This window comes from Crotalus tigris, unplaced genomic scaffold, assembly GCF_016545835.1.
Source record: "Crotalus tigris isolate CLP2741 ecotype Arizona unplaced genomic scaffold, ASM1654583v1 scf7180000018306.2785112, whole genome shotgun sequence".
In the NCBI taxonomy this organism is placed as follows: domain Eukaryota; kingdom Metazoa; phylum Chordata; class Lepidosauria; order Squamata; family Viperidae; genus Crotalus; species Crotalus tigris.
Window position 1 is genome coordinate 1,629,164 of NW_024096934.1, and position 21,533 is coordinate 1,650,696.

General features: G+C 44.8%; 1 protein-coding gene across 2 annotated transcripts in view; it reads right to left on the reverse strand.

Moving 5' to 3' along the window:
* LPCAT4 (lysophosphatidylcholine acyltransferase 4) overlaps positions 1-21,533 on the reverse strand; it is a 43,466-nt gene that overhangs the window by 4,256 nt on the left and 17,677 nt on the right. The window contains exons 2-12 of one of the 2 annotated variants that reach the window (XM_039350059.1): positions 17,196-17,338; positions 16,871-17,086; positions 13,192-13,304; positions 13,036-13,096; positions 11,834-11,892; positions 10,472-10,506; positions 10,319-10,373; positions 9,256-9,338; positions 8,607-8,732; positions 3,568-3,709; positions 1,334-1,432 (exon numbers count right to left, since the gene is read on the reverse strand). In XM_039350059.1, the coding sequence (XP_039205993.1) occupies positions 1,334-1,432; positions 3,568-3,709; positions 8,607-8,732; positions 9,256-9,338; positions 10,319-10,373; positions 10,472-10,506; positions 11,834-11,892; positions 13,036-13,096; positions 13,192-13,304; positions 16,871-17,086; positions 17,196-17,334 (1,128 nt within the window). In that variant the 5' untranslated portion in view covers positions 17,335-17,338. Of the gene's footprint in view, positions 1-1,333; positions 1,433-3,567; positions 3,710-8,606; positions 8,733-9,255; positions 9,339-10,318; positions 10,374-10,471; positions 10,507-11,833; positions 11,893-13,035; positions 13,097-13,191; positions 13,305-16,870; positions 17,092-17,195; positions 17,339-21,533 lie in introns of both variants that reach the window. The other variant, XM_039350056.1, reaches the window with a different exon arrangement.

The window sequence follows — 21,533 nt, forward strand, 5'->3', positions numbered from 1 at the left end:
ATAGAGTCTAATTCTATTGGCTTTCAAAAGCCAATAGGAATTGTCCAGGCTGTCTCTGCCCTGCTGAGCCCGCCAAAAGTCCCATTCTGCAAACGGTGCTGCACCAGTTGAGTAGTCCTCGACTTACGACCAGTTGAGTAGTCCTCGACTTACGACCGGTTGGGGGGTCACGGCATTAAAAAGGTTGAGAACCACTGATTTAGAGAAACGCTATTCAAATCCATCAGCATCTTTTTCTTCCTGTCCCTCTTTCCCTTCTCCCTTGTTTTTGCAAAGGTCAGATTTGCTATCAGTTGTACTTCACCGACACTGTGAAAATTTTCTCCTACATGTGAGGAGGCATGGAAAGCTTTTGAGCTGAGCTTAACTCTGGAAAATTTTATGGATAGGTCCCTGTCATTTTCTTAACAGCAATACGAAAGGTGGTGGTGGTGGTTGTTGTTGTTAGTAACATGGCTGCTAGGTGGATCTGGCTTCAACCATTGACTTTGCTTGTCAGAAGGTCGCAAAAGGTGAGCACACGTGACCCCGGGACACTGCAACCATCATAAATATGAGCCAGTTGCCAAGCATCTGAATTTTGAGCACATGACCCTGGGGATGCTGCAACAGTCATAAGTGTGGAAATCAGTCATAAGTCGCTTTTTTCAGTGCTGTTGTCCCTTCGAACAGTCACTAAATGAACGGTTGTAAATTGAGGATTACCTGTATGGAAGAAGCTTGCAAAATTAATAATAAATAAACTCTGCTGAAATCAGAGCAATTTCTTCTTCTTCTTTTTCCCCAAATTGCTCTCAGGTTAGCTTTGTAAAAAGATTCGATTAGCAGGTAGTCGCTGATTTATGACCGTCATTGAGCTTCAAATTATGATTATTAAGTGGGTGGTCTTCTTCTTCTTCTTCTTCTTCTTCTTCTTCTTCTTCTTCTTCCTTCTTCTCCTTCTCCTTCTTCTTCTTCCTCCTCCTCCTCCTCCTCCTCCTCCTCCTCCTTCTTCTTCTTCTCCTTCTCCTTCTTCTTTTTCCCCAAATTGCTCTCAGGTTAGCTTTGTAAAAAGATTCGATTAGCAGGTAGTTGCTGATTTATGACCGTCATTGAGCTTCAAATTATGATTAAGTGGGTGGTCTTCTTCTTCTCCTTTTCCTTCTCCTTCTCCTCCTCCTCCTTTTCTTGGCGTGTTCTGGTGCTCCCAGTACTAACTCAGTGTTTCTCAACTTGAAAGTGTGGAGACTTCCACAATCTGCTGGGCAGCAGGGATCCAAGTCCTTGCTAAACATCTCGCTGGCCTTCTGCACGCTCATTTCCTTTGCCCATCGAAGCCAATCAGAGCCATTACCTCAAAAGCCCGACGTGTCAGCTGCTGTGGGTCATGTTCTCCTTGTAAAGCTTCCAAGGCTAAGATCACTTCCCGGGCATCCATGTCTCCGTTGGAATCCTGGGAATCAAGGCAGGAAGTATGAAAGAGTTACTGAAGTGCAGAGAAGGGCAAATGAAGAAAGAAGCCACTCTAGCTTATGCACACAGTACAGATAGTCCTTGACTTACAACCATTCATTTAGTGACCGTTTGAAGTTACAACAGCACTGAGAAAAGTGAGTTATGACCATTTTTCACATTTATGACCATCACAGCCTCCCCATAGTCACGTGATTTACATTCTGATGCTTGACAATTGGTTCCTATTTATGACGGTTGCAGTGAACCAGGGTCATGTGATCATCTTATGCCACCTTCTGACAAGGAAGGTTGATGGGGAAGCCAGATTCACTTAACGACCGTGTGACTAATTTAACAATGGCAGTGATTCACTTAACAAATGTGGCAAGCAAAGCTTTAGGATGGCGCCAAACTCACTTAACAAATGTGTTTCACTTAGCAACATACATTCTGGGCTCAGTTATGGTCGTTAGTAGAGGACTACCTGTAACAACACTTCAACAAAGGCCAACGTTGCATTCAGTGATAACATAGTGACTTCTAGGTAATGGGATGAAATTTTAAGGTTCAACTAGTTTTGCAGTGAATTCTCCAATGTTTGAATAATCGTTCCTATAAAGCAGTCCTAACCCATCAGGGAACCTCTCAATAGAGATAATCCTTGACTTACGACAGCTACTTAGTGACCACTCAAAGTCATGATGGTCCTCCCCTGGGTTACTTATAACCTAAATTTGAAGTTTTGATGGCCAAGCCTTATCCGTGTTCACAGGATTGCATTTTTGGCATTTGGCAACCAGCCCACATTTACGGCCATTTGCAGCATCTTGTGGTGACATGACCCCAATTTAGCAATAGCACTAAGACTTTACAGCCCTCTGTAAGGTTAAGGTTACAGTCAATATATCTCCCCCCCAACAATCTGGGTCTTCATTTTACCGACTTTGGAAGGCTGGGTCAACCTTGAGCTGGTGAGAATTGAACTGCTGGCAGTCGACAGAATTAGCCTGCAATATGATACTCTAACCCAGTGGTTCTCAACCTTTTTAATGCCGCGACCCCCCAACTGGTTGTAAGTCGAAGGCTACTCAACCGGTCGTAAGTCGAGGACTACTCAACTGGTGCAGCACCATTTGCAGAATGGGACTTTTGGCAGGCTCAGCAGGGCAGAGACAACCTGGACAATTCCTATTGGCTTTTGAAAGCCAATAGAATTAGACTCTATTCAAGAGAGTCTATTCTATTGGCTTTCAAAAGCCAATAGAATAAAAGGAAGTAGCACAGCTAAGGAAAAGGGGGAAAAAATGGCGGACTGCGTTGTTTGGCGACCCCCGTGAAATGGTCGTTCGACCCCAAATGGGGTCCCGACCCACAGGTTGAGAACCACTGCTCTAACCATTGTGCCACCACGGCTCTACAATGATTTATGATGACCTTGGCTAGAAAAGAGATTTACTTCCAGTCTTTAGCAAAAAAAAATGCCCAATGCGGACAATGGATTCCCGTTTACTTAACGACTGCCGCAAAAAAAGGTTGTTAAATCGGATGTGGTCACATGGTGACCCACTTAATAATCATAATTTGAAGCTCAATGACGGTCATAAATCGGGGACTACCTGCTAATTGAATCTTTTTACAAAGCTAACCTGAGAGCAATTTGGGGAAAAAGAAGAAGAAATTGCTCTGATTTCAGCAGAGTTTATTTATTATTAATGTTGCAAGCTTCTTCCATACAGGTAATCCTCAGTTTACAACTGTTTGTTTAGTGACTCTTCGAAGGGACAACGGCACTGAAAAAAGCGACTTATGACTGATTTCCACACTTATGACTGTTGCAGCATCCCCATGGTCATGTGGTCAAAATTTCAGACGCTTGCCAACTGACTCATATTTACGAAGGTTGCAGTGTCCCGGGGTCACGTGTGCTCACCTTTTGCGACCTTCTGACAAGTAAAGTCAACGGGGGAAGCCAGATTCACCTATTTGCTAGGTGATTCACTTAACAACTGCAGCAAGGTCGTTAAATGGGGCAAAACTAACTTAACAACCGCCTCACTTAGCAACAGAAATTTTGAGCTCAATTGCGGTCGTAAGTCGAGGATGACCTGTACTCCTCTTCCTGTTCCAGCTTACCTGCTGGAAATAGACGCAGATCTCCTCCACAGCTTTCGGACAGGCCAGTCCCAGCCAGTGGGCAAGCTCACTTGGTCCCACCTGCCCTGAAGTGCCAACAGGGAGCGCATCCAAATCGTATTTGATTCCCTCAGTTAGGTATCTGTTGATTGAGATAATTGAAAAGATGAAAAGGGAAGCTTGTCAGCCCTCTTAGCAGCATCAGCCACAAGAGGCATCTCTCCGGTGCAAGAAACCAGGAGCAGGGATAGAGTACTACAAGTTTATTTCATGCTGTCTTACATGAATTCAATCCATTAATGGTCAAGCCAAATTGGCACTGGATAAGAGTCAATAGAATTCACAGGGGCTCGGTTTAGATTGCTTGTGGCTACATAAGGATTCCAAACTGATGACGCGTTTGACATCCCCACCCCACCCCCTGGCTCAGCCTGCTCATTTCCTACTGTATCATATTTTCTTCTGTATAGAGAAACAATATGTTTGTTGAAAAATGTGACACAGAAATGTTTCTTTTTTAATATCTATTGTCAGCAGGAAAGCATGGGGTGGGTTGCATATGCTCAGCTCTTTGTTGTGACCAGAACGAATGAGGGATGTGCTGGGGGAATTTGGTGGGGACACTGTTTTCTCTCAGTCCCTGGGCCATTTTTGAACTCAATCTTTTTTTGGGGTGGGGGAGCTTCTCCCCCACAGCAAGCATCTTCCTACTCTCTTCAGATTCTTGAGAGTTACTATGGTGACAAAAAATCAGAATTCTAAGTTAGTTAATTCATTTCTTTCCAACATACTTTGAGGGAGGAAAGAATAATAACAAAAGATTGTTTTTGTTAGTATACTATATCCAGTGATAACAGGTTTTCTGGAACACTTAAACAAACAAACAAAAATGCAAATTAGCTAACTGGGATACAATGAATTTGCCTACTCACTGAGGGAAAAAGGGGGAGGGGATAAAAAAAGAAATTTATTTATTTTACATTTTTACACTGTTTTCTTAGGCAAGTCAGCAAATATTCCCCCCATTTCAGTGGAATTCTATTTATTTTTCCCATAGCAGTGAACCTGAGCCCTGATTTACTTAATCGTATTTTCCTCAATTATCCCTATAACTGGTTCTTAGACCACCTTCAGTGACAGACCATTATATATATATATATATATATATATATATATATATATATATATGTATATGTATATGTATATGTATATGTATATGTATAATATATATAAAAATAAAAGAATAAAACACGATTCTTAGACCACCTTCAGTGACACACCACACCATTCTATATATATATATATATATATATATATATATATATATATATATATATATATATATATATATATATATATATATATATATATAAAAGAATAAAACACGATCACCGGGAGAGTTGAAGTAAAAATACTTTACTAAAAATATATTACTAAAAAGTTGCCAAGCTTTCGCTGGGGGATATATGTGTATATATATATATATATATATGTATATATATATATATGAAATAACATTAAAAATCGAAGAATAGTGATTCCTGGGTACATACATTTTCGATAAAAAGGCGATCACCAGGAGATAAAACAACACGGTTTTTAATAAATATGACCAAGCTTTCGATGGCTAGTCTCCCATCATCATCAGGGTATAAACCAACCCAGTGGGGAAACCTGTTTATAAATGCAGCCGCGCCCGCATTCGGCACATGGACCTCGTGACTGGTCCCAACCGACTGACTCTTGCTTCACTTTAGAGCCCCCACCCAAACAGAACACTCCCCCAGCCAATCAGAGCACAGCCAACCCCCCAGCCAATCAGAGCACAGCTAGCCCCCCAGCCAATCAGAGCACAGCCAAGCTCCTAACCAATCAGAACACACCTCCATCCAATCAGAACACAGCCAGGCTCTCATCCAATCAGTTCATACCCCCACTGGCAGTTAAAAGGAGGAAACAGCTACAATCACACATTGCTCCTAGAAGTACGAAGCCGAAAGCACCAGCCTGAAGATGACGAATGAGACTTCGTCAAAATGTCGCCAAGACACTTCCAATTTTACGTGGGAGAAAACCCGAATAACCAAAGACCTACATACAAACACCCGCGAAAACCTCAGAAAACAAATATATATATACGAACTTTGAAACCCAAGCTCTAGAAAAATCTGAACACAAACCCAAACTCTGGCTCAGATATGTAGACGACACCTTCATAATCTGGCCACATGGGAAAGAAAAACTGAACAACTTCCTCATACACCTCAACAGCCTATACCCCAAAATACAGCTCACCATGGAAACAGGAGCTAATAACCAACTTCCCTTCCTAGATGTCTTAGTTTACAAGAAATCCAATGGCTCCCTAGGACACACCATCTACCAGAAGAAAACACACACAAACCGCTATCTGCATGCTCTCTCACACCACCACCCAGCACAGATCAACTCCGTAGCCAAGACACTCATCTCTAGAACAAAACGCTTAGCTGATGAACAACACCTAAAAACCGAACTACACACTCTCACTAATGTACTTACATCTAATGGATTCCAACGAAATAAGATTACCAAACTAATCCAAAAAGAAACCCCCACTAAAACCCAAGACAGAGAACAAGAAAACGGCAAAGCCCTCCTCCTTACATAAAAGGCATCACAGACAGAATCAGTAAGATCCTCCACAAACACAAGATTAAGACAGCATTCTGCCCAAACAGAAAAATATCCACCATGCTAAGAAACCCCAAAGATAAAATTGAATTAGAAAATCAAGGAGTATACGAAATCCCATGCACCACTTGTCCCACCACATACATCGGACAAACCAACAGAAAAATAAGTGCACGCATTGAAGAACATAAGAACTCAGTCAAAAAAGAGGAACCAACTTCTTCCCTGGTCCAACACTTTAAAATCACAGGACATGAAATTGACTTTAAAAAGACCAGAACTGTCGCCAAAACTGAACATTTTAATAACAGAATAATCAGAGAAGCCATCGAGATAGAAAAACGCCCACACAGCATGAACAAACGAGATGATACCTCCTGCCTACCAGCCATTTGGAAACCCGCCCTTATTGACAAATGACTCCCTAACACAAAAAATGACACCAGACCCACACTCACAAAAACCACACAGGATGTCACCACCACACATCCACGCAAAAAGCAAACCCAAAGCTACACCGATGATGAGGCACGACCACAAACCAGAAGCCAGACCACAGCTGCACCATTAGCCACTTTAAATCCCTCCAATCCATACATGAAGCAAACTGACACCCACCATGAAGATGAGACACGACCACGAACGCGAAGCCAAAAAATAGCAATGCAGCTCACCATTTTAAACCCCCCTGCAACTCAGACTAACCTGAGCACAACAAAACCCCTACCCAAACAGAACACTCCCCCAGCCAATCAGAGCACAGTCAACCCCCCAGCCAATCAGAGCACAGCCAACCCCCCAGCCAATCAGAGCACAGCCAAGCTCCTAACCAATCAGAACACACCTCCATCCAATCAGAACACAGTCAAGCTCTCATGCAATCAATTCATACCCCTACTGGCAGTTAAAAGGAAAAAACAGCTACAATCATACATTGCTCCTAGAAGCACGAAGCCAAAAGCACCAGCCTGAAGATGACGAATGAGACTTCGTCAAAACGTTGCCAAGACACTTCCAATTTTACGTGGGAGAAAACCCGAACAACCAAAGACCTACATACAAACACCCGCGAAAACGTCAGAAAACAAACATATACATATACATATACATATACATATACATATACATATACATATACATACATACATACATACATACATACATACATACATACATATATATATATATATATATATATATATATATATATATATATATATTTACCTTGAGTGTTTTTTGATGCACCCTATCGGCCCAAATATGGGAGAAAGAAATCTAAAAAAATGTATGTGTATATGTATATATACATATATGTATATATATGTGTGTGTGTATATATATGTAGGTCTTTGATTATTCGGGTTTTCTCCCACGTAAAATTGGAAGTGTCTTGGCGACGTTTCTTCCTTTTAACTGCCAGTGGGGGTATGAACTGATTGGGTGGGAGCTTGGCTGTGTTCTGATTGGGTGAAGGTGTGTTCTGATTGGTTAGGGGCTTGGCTGTGCTCTGATTGGCTGGCAGTTAAAAGGAAGAAACAGCTTACGCGGGAGAAAACCTGAATAACCAAAGACCTACATACAAACACCGGGCGAAAACCTCAGAAAACATATGTATGTATGTATGTATGTATGTATGTATGTATGTATGTATGTATATATGTATATCCTCGAAGCACGAAGCTGAAAGCACCAGCCTGAAGATGACGAATGGGACTTCGTCGAAACGTCGCCAAGACACTTCCAATTTTACGCGGGAGAAAACCCGAACAACCAAAGACCTACATACAAACACCCGTGAAAACCTCAGAAAACATATATATATACATATATATGTATGTAAACATACATACATACATATATATTATAATTTTTCAATGTAGTAACAATATACAGAAGAAAAACAGAAGAAAGGAAAGAAGGAAGGAGGAAAAAGAAAGAAAGAAAGAAGGAAGGAAGGAAGGAAGGAAGGAAGGAAGGAAGGAAGGAAGGAAGGAAGGAAGGAAGGAAGGAAGGAAGGAAGGAAACATACAACTGATTTTCTAGTGTGCTTCATTAAACCCACCAACCTGGACCATCTTGGTTCCTTCCCAGGTATCATTCCAGTTCTACTTGATCTGCTCCTCCCAAGCAGACCTTGTGCCAATGATTATGCTATTATAGTCAAATTTCTAGTCCACTAACAGTTACCCCTCCTTTGTCAATGGATTTCCAAGAACCAGAAGCGGTATCCCAGCTGCTCCACCCTAATAGCAAGAGAGGCTGAGCCATAACCTATCAAGAGAGACTTGTTGTGTCTTGTGGTAAAGGCTGGATGAAGGATGAGATGCAACCACCAAAGTTCTTTCCTTGTCCTGGTGACCTCTTACCTGGCCTTCCGGAGAACCTTCCCCAATTCCCAGATGCGTGGCTCCAGGGCTACCCTCAAGCGTCCTACTACTGTCACTGGAAGGTTGCCCACAAATTCACATTCTGTGGCAGGGATCCCCAGGGCTCTAGTTAAAGAAGGAAACAACATAAGGAGAAGATGAGTCTGGAGGGAAACAAAGATTCACCAAGCAAGATAAGGAATGTATTATCCACATGCACCAAGAACCTGGCTTAAAGCTACAGTAGTTTTTCCATACACCTCAGTATTTTTTCCAGATAATAAATCACAGCTTCTAGTCTCTTGCTGAGGCCATCAGGGACTTCAAGCTAGCAGCCTGTAGATCTGATTCGAAGCCCAGCAAGATGGTCAAGGGAAAACCCTCTGCATTGATGGATTTTACCATAAACATTAATGAACTGGCCAACTGTTCTAGACTGGTCAACTATCAAGAGCTTTGGTCTTCCTCTGCTATGAATTCAGTTTTTCCAGGTGCCTTCTCAAGTCTTCAGAGCTCAGTTTTAGCAGACCACTTAACCTGGACCCCAAACCAGCCACAACATCGTCTGACCATTTCTTATAATGTTGAGCCTATCCTTCCTCCTGTTGCACCCCAAACTCCCCATTTATGAAAAGCATCTCCAACTCACTTGGCCATCACTTTCTGGACATTGTTGGCATATAGTGTGGGGTTCACTGCCTCTTCAGGGCTGGGTTGATAAACTGGGAGAAACTGGAAAGGAAAAGAAAATCAGAATTAAAGGAAAATGGCTTTCTGGAAAACTGAGCTATAATGCGCAAAGAAAAAATGGCATCAACTTTAGAGAAATTGCAGGCCAATCTAAAGACTAGAATCTGAGTGCCCAAGGCTACATGAAATTGTAATTTTTAATAGGGCAGAACATAGAAATTGTCTTCCATTGCTTTGGGGATTGGATCTCCAACACAACATTTAAAGCAAAAGTATGACTCTAGCTCCAGGGAAAAAAATGTAAATCCTACAAATCTAGAATAGAATAGAATAGAATAGTTGAAGGGACCTTGGAGGTCTTCTAGTCCAACCCCCTGTTCAGGAAGGAAATCCTATATCATTTCAGACAAATGGTTGTCGATCTCTTCTTAAAAACTTCCAGTGTTGGAGCATTCACAACTTCTGGAGGCAAGTTGTTCCACTGGTTAATTGTTCTAACTGTCAGGAAGTTTCTCCTTAGTTCTAGGTTGCTTCTCTCCTTGATTAGTTTCCATCCATTGCTTCTTGTCCTGCCTTCAGGCGCTTTGGAGAATAGCTTGACTCCCTCTTCTTTCTGGCAACCACTGAGGTATTGGAACACTGCTATCATGTCCCCCCTCATCCTTTTCTTCATTAAACTAGACATACCCAATTCCAGCAACCATTCTTCATGTGTTTTAGCCTCCAATCCCCTAATCATCTTTGTTGCTCTTCTCTGTACTCTTTCTAGAGTCTCAACATCTTTTTTACATCATGGTGATCAAAACTGGATGCAATATTCCAAGTGTGGCTTTACCAAGGCATTGTAAAGTGGTATTAACACTTCATATGATCTTGATTCTATCCCTCTGTTAATGCAGCCTAGAACTGTGTTGGCTTTTTTGACACTTTGGACAAAGTACAGTTCATTACTTTGAAGCAGAAAAAGTACCAAGGGATCACCCCAAGAGGAATTATCACAAACTCCCCATCTTTCTTGTTACCTCTACTTCTACAGTCGTGCAAAGCTGAGATGCAGTCAACCAGATGACTTTTAACCTGGAAGAAGAAATGGAAGATGACTCAGACTTGGTCTCCCTGACATGAGGAATACACATTATAAAACCACTATTATAAAACCATTATTAGGAACTTACACTCCAGGTCCTCTCCATGCCCAGGTGGTTGAATCCTGTAAAAAAAAAAAAAAAGGTGGTATTTAGTTTTATCAAACTAAGTGGCATTGTCCATAAGGGAGACATAATATGTATCCATAATGGTCCATAATAGAGATCCATATAATCCATAATGGGGACATATCACTGGAGAAAGAAGAAATGAATCTTCAACTGCTTCTCCGCTACCAATTTTATAAGCACTAATAAACGTACTGTAACCTCCAGCTCGAGAATAGAAATAAAACTCCAGGTTCATTCCGTCTCCGAAAATCTTACTGCTTAATGAATACACTGCATGGTTATGTTGAAGCAAAACTAACTCTGTGGTTCCAACACCAATTCATAGGCTTAAACGATAATTTTCTTAGCCAACCCCCCCCCCCCGCAACTTGTTATGTAGTCCATATAAACAAGTTTATTTTGTTGTGGGAACTGTCTGCTTCAAATCCACACCCGTTTTGGTGTCCTTGAAAAGGCTTCAGGCTCTCACAGTCTTCAGTTGAATTGTAGAAGTTTCATTTCTCCATCTAACCCACTTGAAAGTAACACCTCCCCCCTTAATCTAAAAGCAAATTGAAACACAGAGGCATGTAGCTGCCAACGTTTCATCCTTGACATGTACACTAAGTTAAACACTGATCTAGCTTAATATTTACTAGACCAGGGGTCCCCAACCCCCAGTCCATGGACTGGCACCAAGCCATGGCATGCCAGAAACCGGTCCGTGCAAACAAGCGAAACCACACTCCCTCCAGTCCGTGGAAAAACCTCTCTCCACGGAACTTGTCCCTGATGCCCAAAAGGTTGGGGCTGCTGAACTAGAAAAGCCAGCTTCAGAAATTCAGACAAAAAACTCAGCCAGCCCTCTCTGGCATCAGGTACAGATAAGTCTTTGACTTAAGCCGTTGGTTTAGCAACCATTCAAAGTTACAGCGGCAATGGAAAAAAAGTAATTTACAACTCATATTCCTACATGTGACCGTTGCAAAGTCTCCGTGGTTACGTGATCAAAATTTGAGTGCTTGGCAACTGGCAGGTATTTATCGTATTTCAGCATTGTAAGGTCATGTGATCTTCCTATACAACCTTCCCTGATGGCTTCCAACAGAAAAAGCCAATTTGGAGGGGAGGGCTAGATCGCTTAATGATTATGTGACTTACTAAACAACTGCAGTGGTTCACTTAACAACTGTGGCAAAAAGAAAGATGGTAAAATTGGCCGCAACTCATTTAACAATCATCTTGTTTAGCATCAAAATTCTGATCGTAATTGAGGCTGTAAGCTGAGGACTATCTGTAATTATTACAATGCTAAGACTCCTAAAGTTCTTGGAAACTCACCAGAGAGTTGGGGTAACGAATGAGGACCGGCTGAATGGGAACACCAGATATGAAGGCACCTGAGAACATAAAGCACACATGCTCAAGATTTACTCATCTGGCGGGATAGTTCTATGGTTAAGATGCTGGGCTTGTCAGCTGGAAAGCCGTCAATCCAGGTTCAAGACCCGAGCACAATGGGATGGGATGAGCTCCTGTCCTCACTCCAGCTCCTGCCAACCCAGTAGTTTGAAAGCATGCAAACGCGAGTAGATAAACAGGTACCACTTTGGCGGGAAGGTAACAGTGCTCCACGACATCATGCTGGCCATGACTGTGGAAATGTCTTTGGACCATGCTGGCTCGATGTCCTTGAAATGGAGATGAGCCCTGCCCCTTATAGTTGGCAACGGTTAGCGGAGTAAAATCCGCAGGGATTTCTTCACATTTTTTTTTATTTGAGTGCTGAAAGTGAATCTAAGGTACATATATTTTAAGGTTGAAGGATGAGGATACTCACACGCTTTTCACCCAAATCAACTCTGAGAAAAACTCTTTTTTTCTCTCTTTTTTTCAGTTTTCCAAAGAGATTAGACTTCATCTAATTGGCGACCCTGTCTACTTTTCAAAGCAGGCATTGAAAGGCCCTAATTCAGGGGTGTCAAACTCAATTTCATTGAGGGCCGCATCAGCTTTGCGGTTGACCTTAGGGGCCGGGTGGGTGTGGCCAGAGTGGATGCAGCCTACTGGGTGGGTGTGGATGGAGTGGGTGTGGCCTATTGGGTGGGCATGGCCAGTTCTACATCATTCGCGTCAAGGGTGCCTGTGGGGGCCTGGGCAGGAGTGGGACAGATCTGAGGGTTTCTGGCAGAAGGGGATGTGACCAGGGCAAATGCCAAGGCATGGTCCCAGGGGCAAGTGCCAAGATGGTCACCACAAAATTGTACATTGGCTCCCGGCTGACCTGGGCCAGGGCCAAGGCAGCGGAGGCTGTTCCCTCACTGTTTCCAGGATGGTTTTGCGGGCCACATGAAACCACTTCGCGGACCACATCTGGCTCCCGGGCCTTGTGTCTGCCCTAATTGGTAGTCTCTTATGTCAATCATAAAAGTTGTCTTTTTTAATTGATTAAAAAAGGCAGGGCAATCTCCAATGCTAATGAATTGGATTTGTAACTCAATCCATTGTTTTACACCTGTTGAACAGGCTTGCTGATGCCTTACCTGGTTTAAACTTCAGTAAGGCTTTTTTGTTTGAACAAGTCCCTTCAGGATAGAAAAGCACCTGGAAAAAGAGGTCATACAAATCAAGAAACTAACACACACACACACACACACTGCAAATTAATTTAATCGATCCAGTCTTCCAATAAATTTTACCTGTGGCCATTTTCCCTGGGATGTTGCTCGTTTTTTCACTTCCTCCACTACCTTCTTGCGAGAGGCTGGATCGTGGCGGGAGACCAGGATAGCCTGATTGAATCTCAGCAGGGCTGGAGAGAATGAACACATGGGGAAGACATGAATAAGTTGTTGTAAATCTTTTCTGACTCACTGCTAAGGCAGTTGGCCTGAGAAATCTTTTCCCAAAGGATGAAATACAGATAGTCCTCAACTTACAAGAATTTCTTTAGTGACTGAAGTTACAACAGCAGTGAAAAAAAAATGACTTAGGACTAAATTTCATACTTATGATCATTGCAGCATCCCCAGGGTCACGTGATCAAAATTTAGATGCTTGGCAACTGACTCATATTTATGACAGATGCAGTGTCCCAGAGTCATGTGATCCCCTTTTGCGACCTTCTGACAAACAAAGTCAGATTCACTTAACTCCTGTGTTATTAACTTAACAACTGCCCTGATTCACTTAACAAGACATATAATGAGGCAAAATTCGCTTAACAACTGCCTCATTTAACAGCAGAAATTTTGGACTCATGGACGTAAGTTGAGGACTATTGTGAAATACAAAGCTGTCAGTGGAATGAATTCTTTATAAGTTGATAAACACCTGCTGGATCAGTCCAAAGGTTCGTCTCATTTTTACCGAATGACAGTGTTAAAATCAGCACAAGGTTAATGACAGTCTTGGAGCAAATAAATCAGAATGACCAAAATTCAAGCCATGACAGTCTATGGAGATTCTCAGTCATCCAGGTCATGGTTGTCCCAAAGGTGCTTTTTCACGACGCAACTGCACTTTCTTTTTTCTCTTTGAAGATGTTTCAATTCTCATCCAAGAAGCTTCTTCAGCTCTGACTGGATGGTGGGGAATGGAAGGATTTATATTCCTTGCAGACAGCTGGTCATTTGCATTCTTTTAGAGAGTCATTGAGGCCATCTCTGTCAAAATTGAACAGCCCTCTCTCAACAGAGGGAAAGGGATACGACATCATCTATCTCCAGTCTACAACAGTCCTTTCAACAGTTCCAAGAAGGCTCCACACCCATTGGCAACACCCAGGTGACCCTGAAGGCACAGATAAGCCTCCAGGTGGTCTCAACGACTCTCTAAAACAGTGGTTCTCAATCTTTTTAATGCAGTGGCCCCCAACTGGTCGTAAGTCGAGGACTAAACTGGTCATAAGTCGAGGACTACCCAACCGGTCGTAAGTCAAGGATTTTCCCTGCCTGGGAGCACCGCGCATGCGTGATGCCGCCCCCTGCACCGGCCGAGACGTAGCTGGCAAGCAGCAGAGATGGAGCAGGCCGACCACCGGCTGGGCCACCAGCTGGCCCAGCCCAAGGGAGGTAAGGCACCCACCGGAAAAGGGGGAAAAAATGGCAGACAGCCTTGCTTGGCAACCCCCGTGAAATGGTCGATCGACCCCAAATGGGGTCCCGACCCATAGGTTGAGAACCGCTGCTCTAAAAGAATGTAAATTACAAGCTGTCTGCAAGGAACATAAATCCTTCCATTCCCCACCATCCAATCCGAGCTGAAGAAGCTTCTTGGATGAGAAGTGAAACATCTGCAAAGAGAAAAAAGGAAGTCCAGTTGCCAAGCCATGACAGCATTCACTACCACTTGATAAGGGCAAAGATATACAGATACGCCAACTCTTTGCTGCCATCTACCGATCAGCTGGATCTTTGCAGCCACAATAAGGCAGACTTAGTAAACATCTAAACCAGTGGTTCTCAACCTGTGGGTCGGGACCCCATTTGGGGTCGAACGACCATTTCACGGGGGTTGCCAAACAACGCAGTCCGCCATTTTTCCCCCTTTTCCTTAGCTGTGCTACTCCCTTTTATTCTATTGGCTTTTGAAAGCCAATAGAATAGACTCTCTTGAATAGAGTCTAATTCTATTGGCTTTCAAAAGCCAATAGGAATTGTCCAGGCTGTCTCTGCCCTGCTGAGCCCACCAAAAGTCCCATTCTGCAAACGGTGCTGCACCAGTTGAGTAGTCCTCGACTTACGACCGGTTGAGTAGTCCTCGACTTACGACTGGTTGGGGGGTCGCGGCATTAAAAAGGTTGAGAACCACTGATCTAAACCCACAATGTTATTCTGTTAAGCATTTGAGGGTGAAACCGACCTTCACTCCAAGAGCAGGGAAGTTGTGTTGCGTGGAGTGAGAAGGAAGTACCTATTTTAGAAGCATAATTTAATTTAATTGATATGAAATCTGAAGAGCTCATTCCTCCTCCTTGAGCACTGATGACGTTACCTAGTTTGGGTAATGAAATGTCTGCAAGAAAATAACCAAGGTCAGAGAGCCCCAAGGACCCCTCGGTTCCATCCCTCACTGCAGTCCAATATTTTAAGTACTATATTTTTTCACCCTACAAAACTGAGGTGATCGAGAGGGGACTTTACTCAGTGGGAAAAAAAATATGTGTGATGTGGATACAAGGGACAAGGAGAAGCTCTCTTCCCCTTCCTCAAGTATTAGAACCAGAGGCCACTCGATGAATCTGATACTTGGATGAATCTGGAAAGACAAATATTTTTTTTTTCCCCCTCAGGGAGAGGACCAACCTAGAAGTAAGGAGAAATTTGGTGACAGAACTGTTAGCCAGTGGAACTGCTTGCCTTCAGAAATTGTGGATCCCAGATCCCTCCCAACTCTGTTATTCTGTTAAACTACTCGCTGCAGTCACCATTGCAGATATCCTCACAATCATGAGGACTAGAACCCCAGAGGTTCCATTTCAGAATGGACTAAAACCTCCAGAAAGCAAAAGCCTAAACCAAATAGTCTTGCAAGGTGTACCAGATGCAGTGCATGAAAAACGCCCAAAGGCAAGATCTAAGAAGATTTTCAGTCATCCCGGCTATAGTGATCCCAAAGGTGCTTTTTCAGGACGCAACTGGACTTTTGTTGTTTTTATTTTGAAGACGTTTTGCTTCTCATGCAAGAAGCTTCTTCAGCTTTGACTGGATGCTGGAGAATGGAAGAACTTACACTCCGTGTGTGTGTGTGTGTGTGTGTGTGTTTGTGCGCGCGCGCGTGCACCAGGAGTATAAATCCTTCCATTACTCACCATCCAGTCAGAGCTGAAGGAGCTTCTTGGATGAGAAGCGAAAATGTCTTCAAAGAAAAAACAAGGACGTCCAGTTGTCTCATGAAAAAGAACCTTTGGGATAAGATCTACTGCCTCTGTCAGTGATGGCGAACCTTTTAGAGACTAAGTGCCCAAACTGCAACGCAAAACCCACTTATGCATCGTCGAGTGCCGGGTGGGTGGGGTCCATTGGCTGGGCGTGGCCCATTGAGTGGGTGTGGCTGTGGTGGTAACGACAGAGTAGGTGGGACTAAAAAGTTCAATCAATCAATTCCAACTTTGCAAGATCTTTTTTTTCCCCGCGAGAAGTTGAAATTGACTGATTGAACCTTTTTTTTTTTTTTTTGCACACGGCGGCGGAGGCCTAAAGCAAAAAGGTTTTTAAAACCCAGCTGAAGGCCTAGGACTCGGGCGACGGCACGCGTGCCCACAGAGAGGGCTCTGAGTGCCGCCTCTGGCACCCGTGCCATAGGTTCGCCACCACTGGCCTACGTGGTTCTTCTTGTCCTTCCCACCCCATCCCCAGCTATGTTAAGCAGCCTTACCTCCAATGACCGGTACGTGTAGATTCTCCGTGCGTGACACCACCTTAGGAAGATCACAGGGCAGCAAAATAATTGGGTCAAAGAAGGTAGAGTGAGGAGCAGCCACCAGGATGGGCGCTTGGAGCCGGGATGCCCTCTGACCTCTCACCCGGATCCGCATGAACCCAAGCAAGAAAAACATCAGGCGACTCAGCCAGTAGACCGAACCATGAGCAACTGTGCTGAAAAGGGATGGGGAAGAAGAAGGGCGACAAAGGAGGAGGCATTAAGAGGGCCATGGGCAATGGGCCCAAAGGAGAGCTGAGTTGTCCCCCCCATTACTTACTTTCTCCATCCCGAGCAGGGTTCTTGCAAGGTTTCCTCAGACAGTCCCACCACTTGCAGCAAGGCAAAGGGCCAGATAAGGAATAGGACCACAAAGGCCAACGCAACCCGGATTGGGGCCAGAATAACCCCCAGCACATAGAACTGCAAGGAAAAGAAATTCATTGGGAGGCGTCTCGTAAGGAGGCACCCCAATCCAGTCCCTCATTTGTTTTTGCTTTCCTTTTTCTTTGTTACATTTTATACTTTGATTTGGGGAGACTCTAAATTATGATTATATAGCTGCGTGGTTTGCAAAAGTTACAGAATACAAAAAACAGAGTTGGAAGGGACCTTGGAGGTCTTCTAGTCCACCCCCCTGCTCAGGTAGGGAAACCCTATATCATTTCAGACAAATGGTTGTCCAGTCTCTTCTTAAAAGCTTCCAGTGTTGGAGCATTCACAACTTCTAGAGCAGGGGTGTCAAACTGCTGGCCAGCAGGCTGGACGCGTGATCCAGAAGCCGCGCCCACCCGATTGCCGGCAATGGCAAAACTGGCCCGACACATTGTGCGACGTCACATGACATCACGAGTTTGACATGTCTGTTCTAGAGGCAAGCCATTCCACTTATTAATTGTTCTAACTGTCAGAAATTTCTTCTTAGTTCTAGGTTGCTTCTCTCTTTGATTAGTTTCCATCAGTTGCTTCTTGTTCTGCCTTCATATGCTTTGGTGAATAGTTTCACTCCCTCTTTTTTGTGGCAGCCCCTGAGATATTGGAACACTGCTATTATGTCATCCCTCGTCCTTCTCTTCATTAAACTAGACATACCCAATTCCAGCAACTGTTCCTTAAATGTTTTAGCCTCTAGTCCCCTGATCATCTTTGTTGCTCTTTTCTGCACTCTTTCCAGAGTCTCCATCTTTTTTACATTGTGGTGACCAAAACTGGATGCAGTATTCCAAGTGTGGCCTTACCAAGGCATTGTAAAGTGGTATTAACACTTCACGTGATCTTGATTCTATCCCTCTGTTAATGCAGCCTAGCATTGTGTTGGCTTTTTTGGCAGCTGCAGCACACTGCTGGCTCATATGTAAGTGATTGTCCACTAGGACAGGGCTTGTCAACCTGGCTGGTGATACGCGGCCTCACCTTCCTCCCCCCCCCCCCGCTCCGCTCCTTCCCACCTCATTTGTTTGTGGAAAATACACTGCTTGGCGGCAGCCTGCACAAACTTTACCAAGTGTGCCCTGCAGGAGGCGTGAGAAGAGCGCAGGCGCAGAGCAAGGCCCCACCCTCCCCAAGGGCTCATTGTGCAGCAACTGGTTAGACTTCTTGTGCACTCAGATTAGCGAAGGAGAGGCTGCTGCAGCGCCGAACTCCTGCGCCTGTCAGCTGGTGACCCCCAAACTTGCGCCTGTCAGCTGGGAGGTCTGGCCCTGGCGCCGGGCGCCAGTCTCCTTTGCTACCCATGTCGTCCTCAACCCCTCTCCCAGCCTGTTCATGTCGAGCCTGCCTGGGCTTGACAGGGAGAGAGGGACTCCTCCTCCTCCTCGCCTAAGGTTCAAAGCATGATCAGCTTCCCAAGGGCGCCACAATCCCAATTCATGTGTTTCTGCCGTACCTCCTCAGTGCTCCCAGGAATGGGGCGGGCGGAAGAAAGCTTGGCTAGGCTAGGCAAAGAAGAGCCGCGAGCTCAGATCGCAGGCAGGCCGGGGAAGGGGGTGAAGAAGAGGAAGAGGATTGGGAGAGAGGAAACGCCAAGCTTGTCCTCGCCTCTCCCAAGAACCTGCTGCGCCACCTCACAGGAACACCTGGTTTCAGATTTACGCCGCAAAAGTTTTTCTTGCACAGAGGAGAGAGGAAAAAGAATTGTGGAACACTCGGGAGTCCCTTGCAAGGCATCATGTACCTTGGTGCTTATTTCCTAATGCCTCCCCCCCCCTCCGTATTTTCTGCTCCACCCCGAATTCGCCTCCCTTCCACTCTCCTTATGCAGCCATCTCTATGGTCTTAATACAGCCCTCAGTCTGTCTCGCTTTCGACACCCCCTAAAATTCTTCATTCAGGCAGGCTTCCAGAATTCGGCTGGCAGGATGCAGGTAACCCCTCCCCCCTGTCCTGCCGCCTCCCACGGCACTGCACCACTCCGCATCCAACGCCTCCGTATCGCAAGCCTCCATGGCACAGAACTGCTGGCGTTATGCTTGGGTGGAAGATTTTTTCTTTTACAGATGGGGCGAGTGGGCCCAACATTTGCGGGCAGGCCGGACCCCGCCCGCCGAGCCGCCGCCTCCGCATCGCCTTCCACGCCAGCCAACTCCATCGCCAGAACTCCCAGCTGACGGGCGCAGGTCCGGAGGTTGCCAGCTGACAGGCGGAGCAGTTCTGCGCTGCGGCAGCCTCCCCTTCGCCCTCCGCACCGGCCAAAGCGTTGCTTGACATTCAGCTGACGGGCACAGGTCTGGGGGGTCACCAGCTGAAGACACAGGAGTTTGGCGCCGTGGTGGCCTCCCAGCCGCCTGCTTCTTTGGCTGGAGCAGTTGCCAGGGCTTGCATGGCCCCCAAGGGCCGCTGATGCGCTCCCCGCAGCCGGCAACCATGCAAGCCCTACCTCCTGCGCCCGTCAGCTGGTGACCCCCGGACCTGCGCCCATCAGCTGGAATGTCAGGCAATGCTTTGGCTGGTGTGGAGGACGAAGGGGAGGCCGCCGCAGCGCAGAACTCCTCCCATCAGCTGGCGACCCCCGGACCAGTGCCCGTCAGCTGGGAGGTTTGGCGACGGAGCCGGCTGGCCTGGAGGGCAATGGGGAGGCGGCGGCTCGGCAGACAGAGTCCTGCCTGCCCGTGAATGTCGGGCCCACCCGCCCCATCTGTAAAAGAAAAAGTATTCCGCCCAAGCATAACTTTTAAGGATTTTAAGGATCTTTGAGAGGGAGAGAGAAATAGAGAGAGGGAGAGAAAGAGGGAAAGAGAAATAGAGAGAGGGAGAGAGAAAAAGAGAGGGAGACGGAGAGAAAGAGAAAGAGAGAAAGAAGGAGGGAAAGGGAGAGAAAGAGGGAGAGAGAAAAAGAAAGGGAGATGGAGAGAAAGGAAGAGAGAAAGAGACAGGGAGGGAGAAAGAAAGGGAGAGAGGGAAAGAGAGAGGGAGAGAGAGAAAGAAAGAAGGAGAGAGATTAAATTAGTAACATGGTTGTTCGGTGAATCTGGTTTCCCCACTACCTTTGCTTGTCACAAGGTTGCAAAAGGTGATCGCCTGACCCTGGAACAATGTGACCATCATAAATAAGAATCGGTTGCCAAGCATCCGAATGTAAATCACATGACCCTAGGGATGCTGCAATGGTCATAAGTGTGAAAAATGGTCATAAGTCACTTTTTCAAGCGCCGTTGTAACTTTGAACAGTCACCAAGCAAACTGTTGTAAATTGAGGACTACCTGTACTTTATCACTTTTTTCCATTTTTTTTTTTTTTTTTTTTGGTCATCAAGCTTTTGACACCTTGCTGGGTGAGTGGTGGTACTTGAATGTTGCCATATTCTAAAAGTGGTACAATGGGTGAAAAGGTTGAAAAGCCCTGCCCTATACTGTACCTGTATTTTTGAGTGTTATAACAATTAAGCGAGGACTCCCCACCCTCAGGGCCTACCACACACTTGGAAAAATATTCTGGGCTTCTCCAGGAAAAAGAATAGTACAGAATCCAAATAAATAAGCAAACAATAGTACAAATAAATGGAAAAAAATAATAAAAAATAAGATTGCATTCATATGTAAATCAGTTTGAACTTTGCTATTCCGAGCCTAGATTCCCATTGCAAGTAGAGTAGTTTGGTGTAGGGATTAATATGCTGGCTAGAAACCAGGAGACTGTGAGCTATAGTTCTACCTTAGGCATGAAAGCAAACTGAGTGACTTTGGGTCAATCACTAGGAGACAGTGAGTTCTAGTCCTGCCTTGGCATGAGAGCTGGCTGGGTGACTTTGGGTCAATCACTAGGAGACAGTAAGTTCTAGTCCTGCCTTGGCATGATAGCTGGGTGAGTGATTTTGGGTCAATTACTAGGAGACAGTGAGTTCTAGTCCTGCCTTGGCATGACAGCTGGTTGGGTGACTTTGGGCCAATCACCAGGAGACTTAGAGTTCTAGTCCCATCTTAGGCATCAAAACTGACTGGGAGACTTTAGACCAGTCTCTCTCTCTCGGCTCAATCCACCTCACAGGATTGTTGTTGTGAGGAAAACGTGAGGAGGGAGGAATATTAGTATGTTCGCCACCTTGAATTACATATAAAGTACTAAAGGTGGGATAAAACTCTAATAAATAAATACATCTTATTATGCCTACTTAGCCTTAAG